Source organism: Giraffa tippelskirchi, chromosome 4, assembly GCF_054371585.1.
Source record: "Giraffa tippelskirchi isolate mGirTip1 chromosome 4, T2T-mGirTip1v1.2.pri, whole genome shotgun sequence".
NCBI classification, from domain to species: Eukaryota; Metazoa; Chordata; class Mammalia; order Artiodactyla; family Giraffidae; genus Giraffa; species Giraffa tippelskirchi.
The window spans coordinates 71,083,989-71,111,698 of NC_137278.1; the positions used below are offsets into that span (position 1 = coordinate 71,083,989).

Genomic DNA, 27,710 nt, shown 5'->3' on the forward strand with positions numbered 1-27,710 from the left:
GCCTTTGTGTTTTGGGACAAGCACAAGTGAGAATCATATTTTAGACTCCCAAAATCATAATAGAATCTGAAATTCCAATGTTTAACCAGGTGTTTTGAGAAGCTAAAGTATCAAAGTAAAATAATGTTGAACTGATGGCTGGATGCAAGAATACTTAGGAAGAGACTCTACACAAGTCTTTTTGAAGAAATCTTTGGGGGACATTCAAAGCTTCAAAATGGTACAATGTTTAAGTGAAGGGTAGAGAGTAAACACACAGAAAACAATGAACAGAAAGGATGACTGAAGATGATGAAACAGAGATCAAAGACAACAAATCTCTTCTCGGTGGTAATAAATTTTAGAGCCTCAAAGAAAAAGAAAATAATTTTCTTAAGCAGCAAGTTATCAAGCACAGTTTCCCTCATGACAATTTCTGGAAGTGGTTCTGGTAGGTAATGTGAACAAGAGTTAACCTTCTTGCTCCTCCATGTAGTTATAAATACCATGGTTAAAGATGTTGGTTAATGTCCACAGCAGATAATCTAAAACATATGGTAAGACATATTTACCTTTCTGTTAGAATCTAGCATATGTAGTATCTACACCTACCTGTCCACAAATTTATTATGGATAATGGAGAAAGAGAATGCAAGAGAAATAAGTGTTGCTCAACTTTTAAAATGAAAGCTACATGCTATGGAAAACAGTATGGAAGTTCCTCAAAAAACTAAAAATAGAACTACTGGCATATACCTAGAGAAAATCATAATTCAAAAGATGTACCGCAATGTTCATTGCAGCACTATTTACAACAGCCAGGACATAGAAGCAACCTAAATGGCTATCAATAGAGGAATGGATAACAAAGATGTGGTCCACATAAGGAATGAAATATTACTCAGCCAGAAGAAACTGAGTCATTAGTAGAGATGTGGATGGACCTATAGGGTGAATAAGAGTGAAATAACTCATACAGAGTGAAATAAATCAGAAAGAGGCAGACAGATATCATATATTAACACATATACGTGAAATCTAGAAAAGTGGTATTGATGATCTTATTTGCAAAACAGAAATAGACACAGATATAAAAAACAAACATAAGGTAAAAAACAAACATAAGGACACTAAGGGGGGAAGGGGGAGCTGGGATGAATTGGGAGATTGGGACTGACATATACACACTACTGGTACTATGTATAAAATAGATAACTAAAGAGAACCTACTGTATAGCTCAGGGAACCTTACTCAGTGCTCTGTGATACCTAAACGGAAAGGAAATGCAAAAAAGAGGGGATATATGTATCCACAGAGCTGATTCACTTTGTTGTACAGCAGAAACTAACATGACATTGTAAAGCAACTATACTCCAATAAAAAATAATGTAAAAAGATAAAAATAAATTGCACAAAAAATTAGATAAAAGCTACATGCTTGAGCTTGCTGGTGATATTCACCTCAAGCAGAACATATCAAGTTCTACATTTTGTGATCTAAGGACTATTTAAAATGAACTGCCTTCTCAAATCTCTCTCCTACTGGCCTGCCAGTGTGCTTGGAACTCTCATCTTGCTCATAATTTAAAGACTGCAGTCCTTCATGGAAATGCAAAACTGATGACTGGAAATATAAACTGCCAGCACTCATGCAAGTCTTGAGCAGCTAGGAAACAGTCATCCTCTTGGGGTCCTAGATTCCTAAGAAAGTTGGAAATAAATGATCTCTTGGATCCTCTAATCAGGACTTATTCTGTAGTTCTAAAATTCCATAATATGATAAAATCACAGGCAGATAAGTTTTGAAAGAAGACTAGGAGTCAGGGTAGATTCACATTCTTAAATGCCACTTGGCAGAGGTGTAATGAAGGGTGATTAAAACTAATAAAGGCATCACAATGTAGTACTCTGATCCAAAATGCCTTCCTGGTGGGAGACAGTCAAGAGGATACTGACAAAGAGTTAATACTCTCCAGCTTTGCTCCTTAGATGGGCATGATGTTCATGTATGTAAAATGTTCACTGTCCTTGTTCCCTTCTGTCACTGGTAAAGACCTTTTGACAATGGAAAGCAGTGTGAAATCCAATAAAGCACTTGAGAAAACTATGCCAAAGGGGGAAAGCTGCACACAAGGACCTCCTTAGACGTTGTTAGGATTCCTGTCCTCTCCCCCCTCTTGCAATCTGTTATTTGTCTTTCCAGCAGTATATAGGAATATAGTTTGTCTTTACATAGTCATCCCATGCTCTACAAGAGCAACATTTTGTATAAAGTATAAAGCCTATCAAGACCAGCATTGATGTTTAAAGATACACATGTCAAATATGACAGTGGGGAGCCTGTGTCATTAGAGGAAGCAGCAGCATCTGCAGCGTTTTGTGAGGGGCACTGGAAGAGGCCATCCCCACAAAGTAGAATTTTTAAATAAAACACTTTCTCCGATTTATCCCTAATGCCTAAATTCTATCTCCCAACAGCATTTTATGTTTTAAATGTCACCCTCTATCTAACCTCTCTATCTGTTTCTCTGGAGGAGAGAAATGCTAGGGCTACAGTAATGGTTCTTAGAGTGAATTTATCGAGCTGGTTCTGAGTTATAGGTTTTATCTCAAAAACCAGTGTCTGGAGGAAAAGCATAATGAGAAGGAGGGAAAAGAGTACAGAATGGGGTAGGGAGTGGGGGGGGTCCCCTCAAAGCAAGATAACAGTCACAACAGCACCAATAGCGATCATTGTTACTGTTCCAAAGATTTGTTCTTGTGTTTAATGCTTTATAGTTTGCCAAATGCTTTCACAGACATCACTTAATTTTGATTTTGACTGCATGAAGTAGTTAGGAGAATTGTTTATTCACTTTACACATGAGACTTGGAGACTAAAGAGCCTGTTCACAGGTCACACAACTGATAAGCAAGTGGAAAACTAAACCTTAGCCACCAGCTGTGAGTCCTGCACCTACCACCTCGCTCTTAAGTGCCTCAGAGACTCTCTGCTAGAGGAGAGAGGGGGGAGTGGTAACCACACGGTTAACAGGTTGCCTTTCCTTAACCATGCAGGATCTTCTCAGGGGTCAGGAGATACTCTGATAACCCAAGGCTTATCCTCACCACCTTCCAAGGGCTCCAGCTTTCATCCTTCCCAGGTTACAACTGGCTTCCTTCCACTCAATCTGTAGGCTGAGAATAGCTTGGGAAGCAGAGAGGGAGATGGGGAGGATCAGGCCAGAAGTCTGTCACCCTTGTCTCTCCTGCCGGAAGGCAAACATGTAGCTGAAGCTGGGTCTGGTCTCCTCCACACAAATGCTCCCGGGGTGTGTGGGTTTGCATTCGCTCTCTGTGATGTTGCTTTATGTCTAGAAGTGTCTATGATTCTGCCATGAGAACATTCACCTCGTTTCATTAAGTGGGTGAGGACCTGATGCTCATTTTTTAAGCCAGCCTGCTATGAACTCATGGTAGGACACAGATGTGAATTTGAGGAGCTCCAGAAAGGTGCCAGAAGTATTTTCTACTATCTGCTTCTTTGTGCCTAATGGTCATAATGACTTTTGTGCTTAAACTGTACTCCTTACTAAAATGCAATGAGTTTCTCTTCTTTAAAGCAGATACTAGTACAGGGAGGGAGGAGAGGAAGCCATGGAAAGGGGCTTAGATGATGCCAGGTTCAAGGCCAGTGACATTTCCATGGTGCCTGGAGCCTCCCCAGCTCACACAGCCCCCACCAGGCAAATCTGGCTGTGGACCACCTCATTTCCTTTCAAACACCCTGGTTTCCTCTCTGGGCTGAAAACAGCTGCTCTGGTTTGCCTCTTCATTAACTCCCACTTCAGCTACTGCTTGGGCTTCCCTGCTGGCTCAGCTTCTAAAGAATCCACCTAAAATGCGGGAGACCTGTGTTCGATCTCTGGGTTAGGAAGATTCCCTGAAGAAGGGACCGGCTATGCACTCCAGTATGCTGGCCTGGAGAATTCCATGGACTATATAGTCCATGGGGTTGCAAAGAGTTGGACACGACTGAGCGACTTTCACTTTCACTTTTCAGCTACTGCTGATCCTCACTTTCAAGTTGGTAATTTTCAGCCTTTCGTTTTGTTAAGTGTTTGGAGACCAGAAGAAAAGATAACTAAAACAACTAAACATCTCTCAGCCTCCATCCCTCCAGCTCTTGTTGGCAGGTTTGAAACTGTTGCTTCTGTGAGACATCTTAGGTTATGCAAGCAATAAAGAGCTCATACTCAACACTGGGGAGAGATTTTTCCAATTGTTTTCTCATTTCCTCATGGTCCCTGTGCTTCCCCAGCTCTCTTGAAACACTGTGGGGCTTATTCTGTCACTGACCTTGTCTAATCATATTGATTGTCAGCAATTGCAGTCTAATTGGAAAGCAAGTTGCTATGGTAATTCCTGTGTCTTATGTCTTACATTTAAAGACACAATGATCCTAAATAGAGGGAAATTGCTTGTGGTTGGTGACAGAGGAAAACATAATTAGATACACAAATTGTGAAATAAATATATTCAAATGAATTCTGAAATCTAAATCTGGGTTTGATGTATTAAATTGGTACCAGAATTTATACCACAGGCATATTTGGTCAGAATATTTTTCCTTTCTTCTAAATACTTATGTTTTTTTTAGGGGGGGGAAGGGGAAAAGGTATCCTAGACAAGCCAGAAGGATGTAGCTGCTCATAATTAAAAATTAGGTGCGAGATCCAGGATACTGCACTGTGACTGCTTAAAAGAACATCAGCACAGGAGTTGGCAAGCCCAGGTTTCACTTCTCTTTAACTTGCTGTGTGGCCTGAGGTAAATCACCTAACCTTTCCATGCTTAATCCTTCTAAACTGATAATCACTTAATTATTCTTCACTGCTTGAATCACTACAAGGCAAAGGACTTCAGACCCTGCAAACCCGTCCCTTTAGCACACATGTCTGGTGTACCTTTTGGAGGAACAAGTGACCAACTATGAACATAACCAAGTCCTTGACCCTAAGGGATTTGTAGTCACTAGACTAGACTCAAGGGAAAAATAAAAATGATGATAATAAATACCATTTCTTTTAACACTTATTAAAGCTTTAAATACTTAACGTAATTATTTAATATTTAATCCTCACAAAGTTTCATGAGATAAATACCATTGTCCCCATTTCAGACATGAGGAAACTGAGACTCAGAGAGGTTAAGTAACTTTGCTAGCTTCACACTGCTTGTATGGGTCTACAGTGCTAGCTCTATGCATGCGTGCTAAGTCCCTTTAGTAGTGTCAGACTCTTTGCAACCCTATGGATCGTAGCCCACCAGGCTCCTCTGTCCATGGGATTCTCCAGGCAAGAATACTAGAGTGGGTTGCCATGCACTCCTCCAGGGGATCTTCCCAACCCAGGGGTCAAACCCACATCTTTCACATCTCCTGCATTGGCAGGGGTTTCTTTACCAATAGCTCCACCTACGAGGCCCACTAGCTCTATGAGGTCTGGCTCATAACAGATATCCCCTCTCCTGAAACTCAGTCTTGACATTGTTTCTACAGCTCCAGCAAGGAGACACCTACAATGGAATTTGAGTAAATGAATGAAAATATACTTAACATCATAGGTGAAGAGCATCTTAACCTATACAACCAATTATTAATTAACCAGGTAATTATAGCTTCTTGTGCCTTTTTTATCTGTTTGAGGAGAGGGGAGAGATGATACATGTGTGTGGTAGTGGTGGTTTAGCTGCTCAGTCGTGTCCAACTCTTGCAACCTCATGGACAATAGCTCACCAGGCTCCTCTGTCCATGGGATTCTCCAGGCAAGAACACTGGAATGGGTTGCCATTTTTAAGATAACTACAGACGGTGTTTCCTTCCTTGGCTACTACCTTGAAATTCTCATTTCAGTGGCATTGCCAAAACAAAACAAAAAACTTTTCTTAAAAGATGTCTTCCTAACAGGATCTTCATTATTTGAAATTATCTTGGCGTAGGACCAGTGCATATTTCACAATTAGATGACACACATGTAGGAGAATGAAGGGCCCCTCAAAAGCTGCTGAAGTGAGGAAGGAGATGTGGGTTGTCTTCTTCTGCCCCACATAGCCATCTTCAATGGGAACATTGTTTGTTTTGCTCCTCTCTAAGCTTTTGTTTAAACAAAGATTTCCAAAGCACAGAAGAGGCTTGGACATATTCTGAACTAGGCTGATGGTTCCCAACACCTTGAGTGGCCTTAACCAGCTGAACCAAACACTCTTCTTGGGAAAGAATCCACCTTCCTCCTCACTTTTTAGAATGATGACATATTTTTCCAGGCACTGGCAAAGTTTCATAAAATATGAAGCACTTTTTAAAAACTTCCTTTCTTTTTCTTGACCACCTAAGTCTCTTTCACTGTAAAAATAGGGACACTTCCAGGACCAACATGAGGCAAAGAAGGCCCTGGAGTAAGGCCTTTGACTACCATTTTGGATGGGACAGAGAAACCTACCGCTCAGAAATGGATGTAAAAATCAATTAAATATGAAATTGGTGAAAATAAGCCCCTGAATTTCTAAATTCGAAGAAATTCAGAAAAGGTAGCAAAGGGCAGAATGGACAACAGCTTTGCATGCGGGGTGTTTGTGAAGGAACTAGACTCAAGCCATTCCAAAGAGGAAAATAAGACAATGAAAGCAACTCAAATTCAGAAGTGGCCAAATGTAAGTTCCTTGTAGTTCCTTCACTGCAGCCCATAAAGGAGGCACTTTTGTGCCAGGAATAAGAGTTAATGAGGTGGAAAATGGAGGGCATAAAAGAGAGTAATTACGAATTGAAGAGTGAAAATGGAGGCTGGGAAGAGGATGAAAGCCAGTTGAAGAAGAGTGGATTACGTTACAGGTGTGGCAAGGATAGCAAAAAGGTACCCTACAGCCCAGAGAAAGTAATTCAGGAAGCTTTTGAGGGGCTGCTGGGTGACAGAAGTGAACAGAAAAGCCTGCAATAACTGCCTCTCCACACACACACCCATACCCACACCCACCCTTCTGTTTCTTTGGTAAAGAGGCTTGGGAAATACAAGAAAGAAATCAGCACTGGCTTATAGAAAGATCAATGAAGCCTTCTTTAAGCTGGCAATAAAACAAACACTGTCTCCAGGAGAAGGATGGCTCAGGCGAAGGCATTTTCTCACCTGGTACAGGGCTCAGGAAGGATGGCCATTGGGGGTTACCCTCCTGCTGCTCCCTCCTGCGCCTGCCCAGGACCTGCTCTTAAGGGAACAGGTGCAGAACCATAATCAAGATGCTCCATGGAGCCCTTGCCTTTATCCCAGCTTGTTAGAAATGGAAACTGGCTATCTCAGAGGCCTGCCAAGGATGTGGCCGGCCGCCTTTTAATAACAGAACCACAGAAATAATTAAAATCACTGAATTCTCGGGCTAGAAGGGACCCACGAGATCATCTGGATCAACTGTGTTGTTTTATAGATGAGGAACAAAGGCCCAGAGAAGGTAACTGATTTGACTCAAGGAAAGTGGTTAATTAGTGCCAAAGTCAGGACTAGAACCAAGGTCTCCCAACTCCAGTGAAGTAATAAAAATAACAGTAAGCAGCATGACCTTTGCATAACACTCTGTGCTTTTTTTCCTCCTGCGTGACATGCATTATTCATATGATCTTCAATAGCCCAGACAACTACAAAGGATCGGGTGTAAAATGTACTGAGGGACAGAGGGCCTTAGCAATGTCTTACAGAGGAAATGGATCTCGGAGCACTCAGGCGACTTGCCAAAGTGATGAAGGACTCCCTTTGGCCCACATGAGAGATTTCGCCTCATGCAGCTCCGCATTGGTGGAGATGACAGAGCTGGGGGTTCAAATTGCTTAACCTGAACAACCACCCAGAGTCTGTGTGCTAATGGATTTAGTAGCCCCCATTGTTAGAAAGTTACTCTTTCTAGGATGCTAGGGTGTTTTTTGGTTCCCATGAAATAATTGAAAAAGAGAGAAAAAAGCCAAGGGCCCAATAATTCAATAAGGAGCAGCTAGCTGGTGTGCTCACTGCAAGAGGCCAAGTAATTCAATCACAGGTAGTAAATACAGTGTCACCAAAGAACAGAAGTCTCTGGCTAAACGAGGTCATATACAGACCTAGTTTTGAGGAGGCATTTAGCTGTTGTTGTTTCCTCCCAATTTGGCCAAGCAATATTCCTCATGACTCCTTCTTAGCCAGTCAACAAAAATGTACTCAACACTTACTGCAGACACCCATTTATCAGCAGATGGTAGATGCAAAGCTCATACCTGCCCCAGTGGGAGAAGCATTTGATGAATAAATACTAGGTAGGATGCAGGATGCTAGAATCCCACTGTAGGTATCAGAGCAGTTTGATGACAATGAACTCCCGAATATCAGGGACCTTATGAACGTGTTTCTTTTTCATGTAGTAGTCCACTCGGTGCTTCTCAGCTCTTTAGAACACAGGACACCACCAGCTTCTCCATTTTCAATCCTGGCTCCCAAGGTTGCGCTGGCACCTCCAGCCAGGAGGTGGGAGGGAGATAGAGCACGGAGGAGCACATGAGGGGCTACAGCTCACGTTACTTCCACTCATATCCCTGGGGAGAAGCCTTTGCCCTGCAAGTCCATACCTAACAGCAAGATGGCCAGGAAACATGGTTGAGTTGTGCTCCCAGAAAACAAAGGGGGAAAACAGATTCTGGTGGGCAGCTAGAAATCCCTTCTGTGTTATAGATCAGTTCAGTTCAGTCGCTCAGTCGTGCCCGACTCTTTGCGATGCCATGAACTGCGGCACGCCAGGCCTCCCTGTCCATCACCAACTCCCGGAGTCCACCAAAACCCATGTCCATCGAGTCGGTGATGCCATCCAACAATCTCATCCTCTGTCATCCCCTTCCCCTCCTGCCCTCAATCTTTCCCAGCATCAGGGTCTCTTCAAATGAGTCAGCTCTTCGCATCAGGTGGCCAAAGTATTGGAGTTTCAGCTTCAGCATCAGTCCTTCCAATGAACACCCAGAACTGATCTCCTTTAGGATGGACTGGTTGGATCTCCTTGCAGTCCAAGGGACTCTCAAGAGTCTTCTCCAACAGATCAGATCCATAATTTTTATAAAACCATAAAAGGTAGTTATTATTATTCCCATTGAAATAAATACCATGCAAGTTAGCTGACCTGTCTAAGGTCACACAACTAGCCAGGCAATGATGAAGCTAGCATTTGAATCCAGGCCTGACTGGCTACCAGGTTCATGCACCACTCACACACGTATATGAGCTAAGACAGACACAAGTCCGCAGGGCCCTAAGAAGACAAGGCCGTTAGTGAGATTGCTCATGTAGAGCATCTATTAATAGTTCTATGCTCGCCTCACAGTAACTGTCTAATAAAGGTTAATTATCACCAGCATCATTATTTCTGCAGTCTTGAGTTACACAGCTCAGACTTGCCAGGCTCCCTAACCTACAGACAATTTACCTGTCCTTGTGGGTTAGAGGCCTCTCCAGATTCCCCACCCCCCTTTCTTTGGCCTCTGCTAGAGCTGGCAGCCAACACTGAAGCCAAGTGACCCAATCAACAACCCTCCCTTATTACCTGTATGACCTCTTATCTCCCATCACTTGGAACTTAAAGAAGTCCTGTTTAAATAATTTCTGACAGGCATACAGAAATTATCTACCTTTTCTAACTTCTAATTCTTATCTATCTCCAGAAAATCTCCTTCCCTTAACCTCTTGCTCTTTCTCCCTTCTTCACTTTTTATTATCCTCTTTTAACTCTATTTGCCTTCCCAAATTACACTCCTACTCATGGCTCCCAAGTATAAATACTGGTGACACTCCTGTATCCAGGCAGAGTTATATATCCTTGAATCTGCTCCAGATTTTTGAGTAAATCATTGGGACACTTAATTTGTTTGAAAGAGATGACTCATGACCCACATCAGACCCAAATCCTGAGTCATCATGTGACTGTTAAGAACTGCTGGTCCAGTGGAAATTGTACGGAGCCATAATCACAATAATGATGGTGAGAAATGAAGAGATGTTTGCAAGAAATATTAAAACAGAAGTAATTGGGAGGATTTAGAATCTGTTACATGTTGAAGAGGAGTCAGAGATGACTCTAAGATTTAAAGTTTGGGTTGGTCCAATGGGCCAATAGGGATGAAAGTGTTGTCTAGGGTTGTAACGGGGCATGACAGAGTTGGAATAGGAAGGTAATGAGCCTGCCAGACTAGTTGTTCATCAAGGGTATGCGGAATAAGTGGTAGAACATGGCTTTGGCAGTTGGTACACATGGGGCTCTGGTCTAAGAGGGAAACTTGTTCTGATGACAAGTGAGGCATCAGCAGAGAGATTCTAACAGGGAAATCTTGAAGGATACTAACAGCTTGAGAAATGCTGACATTTAGCAAGGATGTGAGAAAAAAATTATAGTTTATGGGGGAAAATCAAATGTGTTGAACGCCACTGTTTACCCTTCTCTATGATGGACATTTGTCATTCCTTTCTTATGTAACTCTACTTCTCCTGACTTTGCACTCCTAACTGCTCATGTACGTTGCTTCTACTCAACTAAACTGCAGATTCTTAGAAGACAGGGGCACTGCTTTTTAATGTCTTACATACTTTATCCTCATGTAGCTGCTGCTGCTGCTGCTAAGTCACTTCAGTCGTGTCCGACTCTGTGCGACCCCATAGACGGCAGCCCACCAGGCTCCGCCGTCCCTGGGATTCTCCAGGCAAGAATACTGGAGTGGGGTGCCATTGCCTTCTCCGACCCTCATGTAGAGAATACCCTAAAAAAGTGCTTTTCCTATGAGTCACTGCTTGGGACTTTGGTTTATTTGTGGAAGGGGAATTTTCATGTTGACTTATATTTTGCCTTGTCAGAACTAAGTACCGTACAGTATGGAGGAATGGGGTAGTATTCAGGTTTTTCATTTTGCTGTGTCAAAATTTTATACTCTATTTGAAATTAAAACAATAACAACAGAATCTTCTGAAGTGGAAAAAGTTCTCTGAGTCACAGGAGGTATGGCCTATCTGATTTCTGCCATCTTTTTGAGGCCCCATGAATGGTAGGTTCACACCTCAGGTCAATTTCTCTCACTGGCTCTGCAGCACTGGGGAAATTACTTAACTTCTGTATGCCTCATTCTCGTATTCTGTATAGGGATCAAGGATGGCACTTACCTTAGGGTTGTGAGGATTAAACAAATAAATGTAAAGCACAGAAAAATCGCTTGGCACAAAATAAGTGCATAGTAAACAACAGTTGCCCACAAACATCAGTTGCCAACAAAGGTCTGTCTAGTCAAAGCTATGGTTTTTCCAGTAGTCATGTATGGATGTGAGAGTTGGACTATAAAGAAAGCTGAATGCTGAAGAATTGATGCTTTTGAACTGTGGTGTTGGAGAAGACTCTTGAGAGTCCCTTGGACTGCAAGGAGATCCAACCAGTCCATCCTAAAGGAAATCAGTCCTGAATATTCATTGGAAGGATTGATGTTGAAGGTGAAACTCCAGTACTCTGGCCACCTGATGCAAAGAACTGACTCATTGGAAAAGACCCTGATACTGCGAATGATTGAAGGTGGGAGGAGAAGGGGATGACAGAAGATGAGATGGTTGGATGGCATCACTGACTCAATGGACATTAGTCTGAGTAAGCTCAGGGAGTTGGTGATGGACAGGGAGGTCGGGTGTGCTGCAGTCCATGGCATTGCAAAGAGTCGGACACGCCTGAGCAACTGAACTAAACTGGAACATCAGTTATTATGTCTGTGATTTTTAGTTCCTTTCTTCATCTGCTGAGGAAAGCAAGGAAAATATTCCAACATATACATTATTACTTAACATTTTAAATTAAGACAAAACTAAAAATGAACACAAGTTTGTTGTCGATGTATTTAAAAGTGAGGGAGTTGAATTCAGATGTCTCAATTAGATCGAGTCACTGAGGGTGCCTTTATTTCTGTCTCATTTGGGGATATCCTTAGAGCATCTTTAGCAAAGATGCACTTTGCCCAGGGAGAAGGAAGCAGGTGGGACATGTGGAGAAAGGAAGGCACCTACCAGCTACCACCTGTGGAGGGGAGAGGCACCTGTTGGCTCACCCTGACAACATGGCCCACTCTGTACTGACCCTCTCTCAAAGGGATCAGCATCCTTTTCAGATTATGACTTTAGTGATGCAGACATCTTCGTTGGGGTATCCACATGCTGTGCCTAATCTCCTTTGTTGGACAACAGACCATATAGAGGGTCTCACTGTGGGTAAGCCTCAGAATGATGTTTGGGATAATGTCATAGCCTGGCTTAAGAATTTAAATGATCTATAGGTGGGGTTAAGAGAAGTGTTCCTAGGACACTTGCTAGCACTATTTTTTCCAGCCAGTGGTTGGCTAGCCCAGTATCTCCCAGCTGCAGAAGAGTCCAGTCCTAAATACCACAAAGAGATGGCAGCCTTTACATGGATATTTGAAGTTTACCCCACAAGGAACATTGTGCTTTCACACACACCATCTTATTTAATGCCTCTGACATCCCTATGGGGTATCAATTATTCCCATTTTGCAGATAAGGAAATTGAAACTCAGAGAGACTCTAACTTTCCCACAGTTATACAGCTAGTAAGAAATAGAGGCAGAATCTGACCTCAGGTTCTAATGCAAAGTCACCAGACCTGATCTCATGGGAATTCTAAATGAGGGCAGGAGTATATATTTAGAGAGATGTATGACATTTTCTGCTTCCCTAGTGCCTCAGATGGTAAAGAATCTGCCTGCACTGCAGGAGACCCGGGTTTGATCCCTAGGTTGGGAAGATCCCCTGGAGAAGAGAATGGCTACCTAGCCCAGTATTCTTGCCTGGAGAATTCCATGGACAGAGGAGCCTGGCAGGCTACAGTTCATTGGGTCGTAAAGAGTCAGACACGACTGAATGACTAACACTTTCACTTTCATGACATTTTCTCAGATGCATTTTCACTGGAATTTTCACCTGAACATTCTGTATTTACTGAAGTCATATGGCACATTTCTAGAAGAATTAAGGGAAAAGATAAGACATAAAGTAGAAGTATATACCTGTGTGTGTATATATAATATATAATCATATACATAATACTTAATATATAATACATATATAATTATATACTATATATAATTATATGTTACATATGAAAGTATATTACTTTAATATCTATAGTTATATTTAAATGCAACATACCAACAATCCATTTTCTCTTTTCTAGGAACTGAGATATAGCCCACCAAATAAAGATAATACCCAACTATCTAAGGCAGGCCTAGAATACTAGACTCCCTGAGTTAAAGATGAATGATAAAAACCAGGACCCAATTTACTCACTGTTAGAGCCCCAACACGGACCTAGTACCAGAAATGCAAAAGCTGCTTGATCAAAATTTGTTGAACATACGTTGAATTAGTTCTTCACTCTTCTAAAGATTCACTCCTAGGCTCTGGGACACCAGATGCTTTCTTCCTGTGCTAATACACATTCTGATTTGCAAATACTCCGTTTCCTGCAGGTTTTCAAGAACACAGCTTTATTGTGCAAGACCAAACGAAGAAAATCTTTTATAATCTTTCAAAGATAATTCAGTCATTCAGCAAACACTTGGCTGGAAGCAGAAATACTAAGATGAAAGGCAATGTTGCCGTCCTCCAGGAGTTCTTTGTCTGGTGAAGGAGACAAAACAGAACGCAAACCCAGGGCAGTCTCTGAGGGCTATGACAGTGCATGTGAGGGGTCCCACAGGGGGACTCAGGGAAGAGAAAGAGTCAACATTTGAGGTTATTAAGGACAAAAGAAAGAAATTTGACTCAGTGGGTATTAAAAATATTTTAATGTAATTGAATGTCCAGTTATGGAGAGGTAGGCTGGATTTATTAAAGGAAAACACTCTATGGAAGGTCAGAGGAGGAAGGAAAAGACAGGGGAAACCTGGGTGCAGACTATCTCGTATATCAGAAAGAAAGTGAAGACAGTGAGTGTTTGATTTCTTATTACAGCCTGTTCTCCAATTCATAGATGTTCTTTAAATTTCTTCAGTTTTCCCCTATCCTACAAACCTATAGGAACTTTTCACCTAGTGAAACCAGCATTTGGAAAAGGAGTGTTGGGTGAAATGGTGGACAAATGAATATCACTCCAAGATTAAAATTTTATGCTAGATCTAGCTGAATGCTACATGCTCATTCATGCCTCAAGTCCAGCCTACTGATACCCCACCCCAACACGTGTACTTAAATGAATACTAACCCTTTCATTGGCCAGAAGAATGCAAATCTGGAGAATCTAATTCTCACTCTGAAACTCCAGAGAGAATGTCCTGATAACCTCCAGCACCTCATTCAAGCGCATCTCCCCTTCCTTCAAAGAAACATGGAATTCTGTGCACAGAAGAGACCTAACATTCGATCAAATGCTTTAAGAATTCCTACAGTTACACCAGCCATCTCTCCTGTTTTCACCTCTATGGGTGTTTGGTCAATTCAATGACCTCACCTGTGAGCCAGAAAGGAACTGGGAAACACCATGATGCATAGGGGCATCCAGAGGCCATCAGCACAACAGATCAAATCCATGCATATGTTCCTTCCACGCCACGTATTGATTGTAGAAAAATTCCTGGGACAAAACCCTAGCTCATAGACAAGCTAGGCTTGATTGTTACACACCATACGTTGGCTGCAGAAGAGGGGTGAAAGACTACAGAAGACAAACTTCATCTCCTTCACAGTTTTGCAGATACTGTTTCTGAACCTGAAGACTACTTTTCCTCCATCTACACATCCTTCCACTAAACATTTAGTGAGTACTTATCACGCTTCAACTTAGCACTTGGTGCTGGAGATACAAAGATAAATGGATCAAATACCATCTAGGAATTCAAAGTCAGGTTGGGGAATTCGGCAATGATCATCCCCACCACCACCACCAAAAAATAGCAATAACAAAACAAAGTAGCAAATGCTTTAACTGAGAAAGAATTCTTGTGACAATCTAGAGGACAGGAAAACTTCAATAAGAGAGTAAGAGAGGGGTTTCCAGAGGATAAAGGATTTTTAAAATCAAGAACTCTACTCCTCCTCTATCATGCTTTTCATATCTACCCCTGTGTATGTTGGGGAGAAAGCCTTGGTAGGGAGTTACTACCATTCTTCAGAAGAACTTTGCAATACTAGTGTGGTCTCAAGATCAGCAACATCCCCATCACCTGAGGTATTAGAAAGGCAGAACCTTGGATCCACTCAAGATCTTCCCATAGAGAATCTGCATTTTAACAAGATCCCCAGGTGATTCCTATGTGAATCATGAGAAGCACTGCCTGGGAAGATGAGAAGAATCTCAACTCTGGAAGCAAGCTTTCACAGAATCAGGATCCCTCACCCAAGAAGGACAGCATTCAGCCTACATTGGATAGTTCCCCAATTTTTTGTCATTTGTCATTCTAGAAACTAAAACTGGGAAATATTCTATTAGTCTATTTTTTTAAAAAGTAATACATTTGTACATAAATAGAATATAAATAATATAAATAACAGGTGTTATGCAAAATAATATTATACATATACACAATGGAATATTACTCAGCCATTAAAAAAATACATTTGAATCGGTTCTACTGAGATGGATGAAACTGGAGCCCATTATACAGAGTGAAGTAAGCCAGAAAGAAAAACAACAATACAGTATACTAATGCATATATATGGAATTTGAAAGATGGTAGCGATAACCCTTTATGCGAGACAGAATAAGAGACACAGATGCATAGAACAATTTTATGGACTCTGAGGGAGAAGGTGAGGGTGGGACGTTCTGGGAGAATAACATTGAAACATGTATATTATCATATGTGAAACAGAACACCATTCCATGTTCGATGCATGAGACAAGGGCTCAGGGCCAGGGCAATGGGATGACCCAGAGGGATGGGATGGGGAGGGAGGTGGGTGGGGGGGTCCAGGAAGGGGAACTCATGTAAACCCATGGCTGATTCATGTCAATGTATGGCAAAAACTATTACAATATTGTAAAGTAATTAGCCCTCAACTAAAATAAAAAAAAAAAAAAGGAAAAAAAAAAGTAATACATTTCTACATAAATAGAATGTAAATAATATAAATAACAGGTGTTATGCAAAATAATATTGTTCAAAAAATGTTAGAGGGAAGAGTACCGTGTTGTTTTTTTTTTTTTTACATATTTCGAAAACATTTCAGCATCTTGCTTAATAGAAGAGAGATGAACTCTCACATCTTCTTCTGCATCCACACATCAATGAGCCCCTGGACTCCACTGTATGCTCATAGAATGGGAGTGAAAAAAAATATATTTTAATGTGATTATAAAAACAGTTTTGACCACAGGGACCACCAGACCACACTCTGAGAACCACTGATCTATCACATCCCTCTTTATGAAAAATTTAAGGAAGCACTATAATTCCCCAAATTATACCAATTGTAGTAATTTGTCACAATTGCAAAGAAAAACTCAGTCTTTTGAGATAGAGAATAGTTTCCTAATTGTGCCAGTTCTTCAGATGTAAAGATTCCACACCCTCCCTTCCAAGACCAGTTGGGTGATCCTCACAGTTGTGTATTATCCTAGTCAAGCCAGGTCACCTCTGTTGACCTTCCTAGAGATGGTATTGGCTGCACTAACTCTAATTTACACAAAAGTACACTGAAAGGGGACTTCCCTGGTGGTCCAGTGATTAAGAATCCACCTTCCATTGCAGGGGGCATAGGTTCGATCCCTGATTGGGGATTAAGATCCCGTATGTCACAGGACAACTTAACCACATGTTGCATCTACAGAGTCTGCCTGCCATAACTAAGACTCATCGCAGCCAAATAATTTTTTTTAAGTGCACTGAAAAAGAAGAGAAGCTATGCATAGGGGAAAAAAGAACACTTTGTCAATTATCAGTACTAACCAAAGATCAAATATCAAAGATCAAACCAGTCAATCCTAAAGGAAATCAACCCTGAATATTCATTGGAAGGACTGATGCTGAAGCTGAAGCTTCAATACTTTGGCCACCTGATGCTAAGAGCTGACTCATTGGAAAAGACCCTGATACAGGGCAAGATTGAAGGCAGAAGAAGAAGAGAATGACAGAGGACGAGATAGCTGGATGGCATCACCAACTCGATGGACATGGGTTTGAGCAAACTCCAGGAGATAGTGAAGGAGCAGGAAGCCTGGTGTGCTGCAGTCCATGGGGTTGCAAAGAGTTGAACATGACTGAGAAACTGAACAACAATAAAATATAAGATGCTTTTACGTATTTTCCACAATATCCCTTGTTACACATTGAATATTTGAAATGTTGACCTTTTGATTAAATTTTCACATGAAAAACCAAACCTAACTATTCAATAGTACCTCTTATATTTTACTCCCACTTCCAGGTTCTATCTCCAGGTTTCTCTTACTCCTATTTTGTCTCATTTTTATTTCCTTTTGTGCTCCAAGAACTTTATTTCTCCAATTTTTTTGTCCTAGCAGAACAAGGAAAATTGGCCCTTGCTCCTGAAGCAAACCCTCTGTAAGATGGAAAGCACAGGTCTAAAAGGGAAGTTAATATCATCTAGACCAGTAGTTTTCAATCCTTTATGCACATTAGAATCACCATTGTTTGGAGAATTAAAGAACAAGGGAAAATAAATAATGCCAGAGTCTCACCCCAGACTAAATAAATCCAACTCTCAGATATGAACCCAGGCTTTGGGATTTTTTAAAAAGTCCACCAGAAGGCTCTAGTGTGCAGTCAGAGTTGAGAAACTCTGATTCTTTGACCTAGTTCACCTATTTACTTCATAGATTTCAGTGAAGGGTTGGGGAGCTGCAGGGGAGACAGTCAGGAGGGTAAGGAACCTCATCTATAATCTTCAGGATAGCACTAGGATCTGATAGAACTTTCAGAGCCACCTTCAGGCCAGACAACATTTTTCCAATAGCTCTCTTAATTCAGAGTTCTCAAGACATAAACGAAATGGAATTTACTCTCCTTCCTCTGAATAAAAAGTATTGCTATATAACTGTATTAAGGTATGTTTCATATATACTAATATACATGCATTCACTGTAAACCTAAAGTTCAATAAGTTAGACAAACTCATGTTACCACTTCCCCAATCTTGAAGTAGAACATTTCCATCATCCCAGAAAGTACCTGCTGCCTCTCTCCTGTTAGCAAACTCCATTCCAGGTCCCAAGTGACAATTACTCTGACTTTTATCACTGTAGATTAGTTTTTCTTCTTCTAGACCCTCATATAAATAGAATCAGACAGTATGCATCTTTTCCTGTCTGCATTCTTTCACTCAGCATAATTTTTTTTTAAAGATACAACTATGTTGGAACAGCAGCTTGTTCCACTTTATGGATGAGTAATATCCCATTGTATGAATATGTTTCAGTTTATCCATTGGGTTGTGCCCAGTTTGGGGCTATTACAGATTAAGCTGCTGTGAGTATCTGTGCACAAGTCTTTGGGAGGGCATGAATTTTTCTTTCCCTTGAGTAAATATATAGGAGTGGAAATATTAGACTCAACATGGCTTGGGAGGCAGGGCATGTAGAAGAAAGTGTTCTAACCCTGCAGTCAGCCAGAGATGTTCTGCATACAGATAGGGCTGTTTATTAACATGGAGATTAAAATACTGACTTCACAGGCATGCTAAAGGGACTGAGGAGAATGCATGTACACGGCTGGTAAATAGTAGATACCTAGTCAATGGTAATAGAAATAACTAGAGGCAGAACTGGCTTGAACTGGAGGAAGATCCCTCAATTTGCCAGTGAGGTATTTTTTCACTACTGTATGCTGCTCACCTCCCTCCAGCCCTCCTCCAGCCAAAGGCTCCCTCCACCACCATCCAAGCCTAACACCCTCTCCTGTCTCTGAAGCTGAAGCCATAAAATATGAACTACCTTCTGAAATAATTAATTTAGAAGTGTTTCTTGGCTTACTTGTTTTAATAATTTTTAGTTCTCTCTGGCAAAAAAATCCACATAAGAGAATGTGGATGGGATGAATTCAGTACATGAATTCAGGAAAGGAGAAATGCCTACCTTCTAGGCAGTATTAGGCTGAGATACTACAAGGGGATGTTATGTGAACCTGGAAATACAATAGCTTTTGGATGATATGGGCTTATTTGCATTTAAACTCTCTCTGTCATCTAGTGCTTCCCTCCATGCCTATTTTCTACCTGTGCAGCTCTTTCACTTGACTCCTTAAAGTCTTCAAAAAGTGTCTCCTTTTTTGAAGTTTCCCACTCCTTTCCTGTGGGCTTCCCTCATAGCTCAGCTGGTAAAGAATCCACCTACAATGCAAGAGATCCCAGTTTGAGTCCTGGGTAAGGAAGATCCCCTGGAGAAGGGATAGGCTACGACTCCAGTATTCTTGGGCTTCCCTAGTGGCTCTGCTGGTAAAGAATCCACCTGCAATGTGGGAGACCTGGGCTCAATCCTTGGGTTGGGAAGATCCCCTGGAGAAAGGAATGGCTACCCACTCCAGTATTCTGGCCTGGAGAATTCCATGGACTGCATAGTTGCAAAGAGTCTGACACAAGTGAGCGACTTTCAGTTCACTCACTCCTTTCCTACTCCTCTCATTCCTATACCACCCAGCACTCTTTCCACTGGAACGACAGAGAAGCAAATAAACACCCAAAGGCCAGCACATCCTCTTAAAACATGCATGCACACACCACCCTTATTTATGTTCAACTGTGAAAATTATGAAGGCAGTTCAATTTACCAAATGAATCATGAAGGAAGCTACGATAGTATTAGAGGTGCCCTTCTCTCACAAACATAAGAGAAGACTCTATACACATAGACATCATCAGATGGTCAATACTGAAATTAGATGGATTATATTCTTTGCAGCCAAAGATGGAGAAGCTCTATACAGTCAGCAAAAACAAGACCAGGAACTTACTGAGGCTCAGATCATGAACTCCTTATTGCCAAATTCAGACTTAAATTGAAGAAAATAGGGAAAACCATTAAACCATTCAGGTATAACCTAAGTCAAATCCCGTACAATTACACAGTGGAAGTGACAAATAGATTCAAGAATTAGATCTGATAGAGTACCTGAAGAATTATGGACAGAGGTTCGTGACATTGTACAGAAGGCAGGGATCAAGAACATCCCTAAGAAAAAGAAGTGCAAATGGGCAGAATGGCTGTCTGAGGAGGCCTTACAAATAGCTGTGAAAAGAAGAGATGTTAAAGGCAAAGGAGAAAAGGCAAGATATACCTATTTGAATGCAGAGTTCCAAAGAATAGCAATGAGAGGTAAGAAAGCCTTCCTCAGGGATCAGTGCAAAGAAATAGAGGAAAACAATAGAATGGGAAAGACTAGAGATCTCTTCAAGAAAATCAGAGATACCAAGGGAACATTTCATGCAAAGATGGGCACAATAAAGAACAGAAATGGACCTAACAGAAGCAGAAGATATAAAGAAGAGGTGACAAGAATACACAGAAGTATATAAAAAACATCTTCATGACCCAGATAACCACACCAGATCACGATCTAGGTGTGATCACTCACCTAGAGCCAGACATCCTGGAATGCAAACTCAAGTGGGCCTTAGGAAGCATCACTATGAACAAAGCTAGTGGAGGTGATGGAATTCCAGTTGAGCTATTTCAAATCTGAAAAGATGATGCTGCAAAAGTGCTGCACTCGATATGCCAGCAAATTTGGAAAACTCAGCAGTGGCCTCAGGACTGGAAAAGGTCAGTTTTCATCCCAATCCCAAAGAAAGGCAATGCCAAAGAATGCTCAAACTACCGCACAATTGCACTCATCTCACACACTAGTAAAGTAATGCTCAAAATTCTCCAAGCCAGGCTTCAACAGTACAAGAACCATAAATTTCCAGATGTTCAAAATGGATTTAGAAAAGGCAGAAGAACCAGAGATTAAATTGCCAACATCTGTTAGGTCATTAAAAAGCAAGAGAATACCAGAAGAACATCTACTGCTTTACTGATTACGCCAAAGCCTTTGACTGTGTAGATCACAACAAACTCTGGAAAATTCTTCAAGAGATGGGAATACCAGACCTCCTGACCTGCCTCCTGAGAAATCTGTATGCAGGTCAGGAAGCAACAGTTAGAACTGGACATGGAACAACAGACTGGTTCCAAATAGGGAAAGGAGTACGTCATTATTGTATATTGTCATACTGCTTATTTAACTTATATGCAGAGTACATCATGTGAAATGCTAGGTGGATAAAGCACAAGCTGGAATCAAGATTGCTGGGAGAAATATCAATAACCTCAGATATGCAGATGACATCACACTTATAGCAGAAAGCGAAGAAGAACTAAAGAGCCTCTTGATGAAAGTGAAAGAGAAGAATGAAAAAGCTGGATTAAAACTCAACATCCAAAAAATGAAGATCATGGCATGCGGTCCCATCACTTCATGGCAAATAGATGGGGAAACAATGGAAACAGTGAGAGACTTCATTTTGGAGGGCTCCAAAATCACTGCAGATAGTGACTGCAGCCATGAAATTAAAAGACGCTTGCTCCTTGGAAGAAGTTATGACCAACCTAGAGGGCATATTAAAAAGCAGAGACATTACTTTGTCAACAAAGATCCGTCTAGTCAAAGGTATGGTCTTTCCAGTAGTCACGTATGGATGCGAGAGTTGGACTATAAAGAAAGCTGAGCGCCGAAGAATTGATGCTTTTGAACTGTGGTGTTGAAGAAAACTCTTGAGAGTCCCTTGGACTGCAAGGAGATCAAACCAGTCCATCCTAAAGGAAATCAGTCCTGAATATTCATTGGAAGGACTGATGCTGAGGCTGAAACTCCAGTACTTTGGCCTCCTGATGCAAAGAACTGACTCCTTGGAAAAGACCTTAATGCTGGGAAAGATTGAAGACAGGAGAAGGGGACAACAGTGGATGAGATGGTTGGATGGCACCACCGACTCGACGGACATGAGTTTGAGCAAGTTCTGGGAGTTGGTGATGGACAGGGAAGTGTGGCATGCTGCAGTCCATGGGGTCGCAAACAGTTGGACAGGACTGAGTGACTGAACTTAACTTCTCTCACAAAATGTCTCCTTGCTAATGGGGGAGTGAGAGAAAGTATCCTTCCACCACTGAACTGACAGATCCCCACCCACCCCCTGCTCCCGGTCCATGTTGTCAGCCCCTGTGGTCATAGTCACACTTCCCCTCCCCCAACAGACCTTTTCTCTGTCTTGCCCTCCAGGCCTTTCCCTTGATCAAGAGCGTTTCTAGAGCTTCTCAGCAAAATCTCAGGCCAGCAGACAGTGCCTTGCCTGAGCCAATTTGAATGCATACCACCTATGAGATTTTCTGAAACTCTCAGCTGCCACATTAAAACTGCATGAGAGTCTTCCTCAGGAGGCCTAATAATAGCATGCTTCATCTTTGAGCCACTTTATAAACATTAACTGATTAAGTCACCCTTCTCTCCTTATAAGCTCTGGGCTTCTGCAGAGTGGACTTCATCCTCCACTCCCCTCCAATTACTCCAGGAGCAAACAGGCTGGGACCTGAAGGATCTTTCCTGGGTATTTTGGGCCAAGACAACAGTAATGTCAAAGGTCTTGCAGTAACAATCTCCATTTGGGTAACAGCATGGATGTGTATTTAAAAGAGACTGACTTGAGGTTCTCATTTTCCAAAGCAGCATAGCATGGAGAAGAACTTGCCTCCATGGTCTAGGGCGGGGTCACCAAACTATTGCCCATGACACCAAACCCAGCTTGCCATCAGTTTTTATGGATAAAGTTTTACTGGAACACAAGCATGCTCATTCATTTACATGATATCTATGCCTACTTTTATGCAACAATATCAACTGAGTATTGCAACAGAGACCAAATGATTCATAAAGCCAAAAAATAAAAATTTTACTACCTGGTCCTCTAGAAGAAGTTTGCTGATCCCAGTCTATTTAACATTTGTTTTCACCCTGTATATTCCCTTAATATTTTTAATCAAGTCTCTTTCCTTCTCGGGGCCTCTGTGGCTACACCCGTAGACTGAATCATCTCTGACCAGAGTCACTGCCTTGGGTTCATTCTCTCATTGTTCTATAAATATTAGCATCTTATATGTTAGCTTTGCTTCATCATTACAGCTGGCTTCTTTGTGAGCAGGAGTAGAGTTCTGTGTGTCTCATGAATCACTGCAGGCACAAGGCTCTAGGCTGAGCCCTAAATCCATTATGGACTGTAGCTGAACTGACTTGAATTATATTTCTTTCTTTGCAGAGAGATCTCACAGAATGATGTCTTGGAAGTGATAGAGGCAAATGTGTTCTCCAACCTGCCCAAACTACATGAAATGTAAGCAAGATTCTGTGGGGTTTTGCTCATGGCTGCTTTTGGCAGTAGCCTTAAAGTTCGCTTATATTCCTGGAAGGCCCTGGGTCTGCTCTGTCCTCAGACTTCTTGAATTTCATTTTAGGCTGTCAAAGTCAGTCCAACAGGTGCTGCCATGTATCTCTGCCTGGTGTCTCAGGTACCAGTCCAGAGCTTAGTCTTATTCTGCTTCTGCTTCTTCCTTCTCAGGGTTTTTTGCATAGTAAACTCAAGAACCTAGCTCTGTGACTGGACGTATTAATACTTCCAGCTCATCCTCTCATTCAAATTTGTTCCACAGTCAAAGCCCAAAATAAATTCCTCATGATGTAGTTGAAAATGGGCAGTCTTAGTTTGACTGCTAGCCTATGCCACATACTCACCATGGAACCTTGGTCAAGATGCAAGATCATGCTAAGACTTAGCTTTCTCTCTGTAAAGTGGGAATAATAAAAGTGTATGCCTCATAAGATCACTGTGATGAATAAATGAGATGATAAATGTTATGTAGATCTAACACATAAACTGGCATACAGTAAGTTATCATAACAATCCTTGGCTTCTTTACTACTCCAACCAAATGTATTTTCTCTTGTTGACATTCTAGTTTTACATACATGCCAGTACTCACACAGATACAACTCTGTTGCATACCAATCTAAAGTTACTATAAATTATCAAAGCTAGATGAGACTTTGGAGACTGGTCCGAATTTTTCCAAAGTGTATTCTGTGTATCAGTAAACAGAAGATTATTAAGTGTTACAAAAAAGGAAAAAGATTCTATGGTCAAATAAGATTAAGTTAGACAGACTCACTTACTATAGGAAAACTCAGAGTCTGTAATATGCAAATATACACTTGGAATCTCCAAGAAGGATATTGTATTAAGAGTTTCTCAACTAGTGTCATTGGAAAGGTTCCTCTGTGGAGCACTGATGAGTATCTTACAAAATTGTCAGAGAACACAGTTAGGAAAGCCACTGAACCACTTTCCTAATTTTACAGATGAGGAATGAAAGACAGAGAGAAGTTGTGAAGCTTGTCTAGTCACCCAGCCAAATCCACAGCAGGATAAGGACTTGAACATAAATCTCTTGACTCTTTTGTATCTTTTTAAAAACTTCTTAGCATTTGCCAACCATATATACACATATGCATAATTCATATCCGCATACATACATATATATGAATTTGTTTAGGAATGACAGTCTGTCCATTATGACAGACTCTGCCCTCCCTTTCCTTTTCTACCTCCCACTCTCATTCTTCTCCGCTGTCATTAAGCCTCTGCAACTGATGCCTTCCCTCCCTACCCACCACTGCCCTCTCAGCTCCTTCCTTCCCTCTCTCTCTGCTTGGCCTCTCCTTACCCTGGCTGGGAAAAGAGATCTGACCAGGGTCTCAGAACCCACAGAGAGTATCAGAGAAGTGAACCAAAGGGCAGCCAGCCCTCTGGGCAAGGTCAAGGAGATGTCCCTCTGTGCAGCTCAATGGGCAGTGGAGCTAATGGGATGGCTCTTTCATCTCTCCCCCACATGGAGAGGTGCTCACCTCCATGTAACACTGTCTGTATTTAAAACGATTAATTACGTGGTACTTGGATCTGGGTAGCTACAGGTTACTGCAACATTAAAGCTAATGAAACAGGGAGGAAGTAATTAACACAGAGCATCTCTGCAAATATACATTGATCCAGCCAGATGAAGAAAGGGCAGCCTCTCTCTGTCGGAATCCAAATGTGAACATGCCCACCTCCAGACTATTGATCAGGACATGGCGCAGGTCAGCCCGGGGCAGAAGCCATCACTTCCCATGAGCTGTGAGAGAGCAATCTTCATTGCAGCAGGAGGGACTCACTGGCACCCTGCCAGCTGCTGTCTGCGGGACTGAACCATGAAAGCCAGAGATGTTCACTGCTTGTCCCCTGATCCTCGTTTTCCTTTGACCTTTCACTTTACTTTTCTCCAATCTCCTTTGACTCTTCACTCTCCTTGTTGCTGTCCATCCCCTTCTCTCTTGTCTCCTAACCAGAAAAAAAAACTCATTTCCCCCATTAGTCTCATCCCTACCCTCCTCAGACCCTGGGAGATCCTTATGGTTAAACACTCAACTGAGGTCAGGGTGAAATGACTCTCTCAGCCGTGCATTGTTTGTCTCTGATGAATAGATTCCAGGAAGACTTCAGTGATGAGAGTTATATAGGACAGGGTTAATGTTTTGTTTGCACAGTTTAGTGTAGTAAAAGACACCACATGCATTCTCAATCTTTATGGAAATGATGGATGGACAAAGAGATGGATAGATGGCTGAATAACTTATTAACATACTCTTTGCATAATATGAAAAATACCATAGCATTCCTTACCATTAAGGTCATGTGCATGTTCTTTTCTCTTTCACAGTAGAATTGAAAAGGCCAACAACCTGCTATACATCAATGCTGATGCCTTCCAGAACCTTCCCAACCTCCGATATCTGTAAGAACTTCTGTATTCTGGTGCCCCTTTTATTATCAATTGTGTACTCGTATTTTAGCAAAATATCCATTTGCAACTCTGGGGAGCAACTGCTTGTAATCAAAGATGTGGGGCAGAAGAGGAAGTGAGGAGACACTTGCTGGTGGGTTTTAGTTTAGCTTAATGAGTAAATTCCACTGACATAATTGCATTTGGTTTTCATTTACAAAAGCAGACATCATAAGGAATGTCATTTGCATTAATGGGATTGTCACACAGACCTCTTGCAGAACTCAGTCATAATTTAGTGTTAATGAGATATAGCCAAAATTTCTGCTAGCATTTAGCTTGTGACCTTGACCTCAAAGGCATCGTCTCTCCTGTTCTGCATGTAAGCATTTTTTCCTTTGATGGATTACAATATTTTATATTAATGTTTTGGTTAATAACAGACATGGTATTTTTATCAGCAGAGAGATTCTTGGTGTTTGTGCTCCATCCCTTGGGCCTGACTCTATCTGCAAAAACATTGCTTCTTCCACTCAGCTTTCAAATTAGCTAAGGGCTTGACAGAACCCTGAGTGCTACAATGGGACCCTGCAAAATAACAGATAAGAACTTGACCTATAGAGTCACACTTTCCCTGAACCATTTATTAACTACTGATCACAGGCGCAAATATAACCTCCCAAAGCTTGTTTCCTTGGAAATAATGATGGATGTGCATCTGTTATCTATTAATTTAATAAGAATGCATACCCACTTACCTCCAAAAGACAGTTTTTAAGCAAAAATGATGTATCATTTCTTACCTGTCTGTGAGTTGATCAGTGAAATGCATTGGCTGAGCTGGACTCTGTTGGCCTGACCTCAGCTCAGCTCACTCGTGTATCTGAAGTTAGCTAGCAGGTGAAGTGGGCGCTGGCTACCCTGGATGGTCTCGGTTTGGGATGACAGTTCTCTACCAAGTGGTGTTCATTTCTAGCCAACTCACACAGGCTTGTTCTCACAGCAGACCTGGGGTTCCAAAAGAAAGAGTAAGCTTGTAAGCCTCTTGAGACTTAAACCCTTAATTTACATACCATTTCTTCTGTTACATTTTATCATTCTTGGGACCAACCCAGATTTAAGAGGTGGAGAAATAGAATCCACTGATTGATGGGAAAAGCTGCAAAGTCACCAAGACAAGTGTCCACCACAAGATGTGGTGATACAGGAAAGGATAAAGATGGAAACCCACTCCAGTATTCTTTCCTGGAGAATTTCATGGACAGAGGAGCCTGGCACACTACAGTCAAGCCAAGAGTCAGACACGACTGAGTGACTAATACTTACTTACACTTGCAATCAATTCAAAGCACATAAAATGTTTTTCACAGTGCCTGTGACGTAATAAATGTTTGATAAACATTAGCTACTAGTGATACTTTGACTCTGTCCCTAACTGTTGATCTACGAGAATCGGAGTTAGCAATTAATATAATAAGGAACTCTAGGCCATTGTGGCTTAGCTCTCTGATGAAGACTGATGAGGGAATAAAAGATTTAACAGAACAAAGTCCATATGACCTGGGACTTCTGCTCTCTGATAGGAGCCCCAGAAACGGTCTGAGAAAGAAACAAAGTCTTGCACTCCTGAGTCATGTCAGAGGCAGGACCAGCTTCACTGGCGTTCTCACAGGGCCATGCTCAAAACGGTCCCACACTCAGAAGGCCTCACTCCAGGTTTAATACTCTGCTGTCACCATCTTGAAATGCTTTAACAGTTATGAACAGAGAGCCCTACACCTCACAAATTATGTATTCAGTCATGCTGAGAGGTCAGGGCTATGATCAACTCAGGAGTCCTGGCTCTTTAAATGG

General features: G+C 41.6%; 1 protein-coding gene and 1 long non-coding RNA gene across 6 annotated transcripts in view; one reads left to right on the forward strand and one right to left on the reverse strand.

Moving 5' to 3' along the window:
- The window catches only part of FSHR (follicle stimulating hormone receptor), a 182,138-nt gene that overhangs the window by 90,233 nt on the left and 64,195 nt on the right, over positions 1–27,710 (forward strand). For 3 of the 5 annotated variants that reach the window (XM_081593770.1, XM_081593772.1, XM_081593771.1), the window contains exons 3-4: positions 23,300–23,374; positions 25,794–25,868. In XM_081593770.1, coding sequence (XP_081449896.1) covers positions 23,300–23,374; positions 25,794–25,868 — 150 coding nt within the window. The remainder of the gene's footprint in view (positions 1–23,299; positions 23,375–25,793; positions 25,869–27,710) is intronic. The other 2 variants (XM_081593773.1, XM_081593774.1) reach the window with 1 other exon arrangement.
- LOC145546596 (uncharacterized) overlaps positions 22,751–27,710 on the reverse strand; it is a 172,388-nt gene continuing 167,428 nt past the window's right edge. The window contains exon 3 of the long non-coding RNA XR_014083066.1: positions 22,751–26,864. This is a non-coding gene — a long non-coding RNA (uncharacterized LOC145546596). The remainder of the gene's footprint in view (positions 26,865–27,710) is intronic.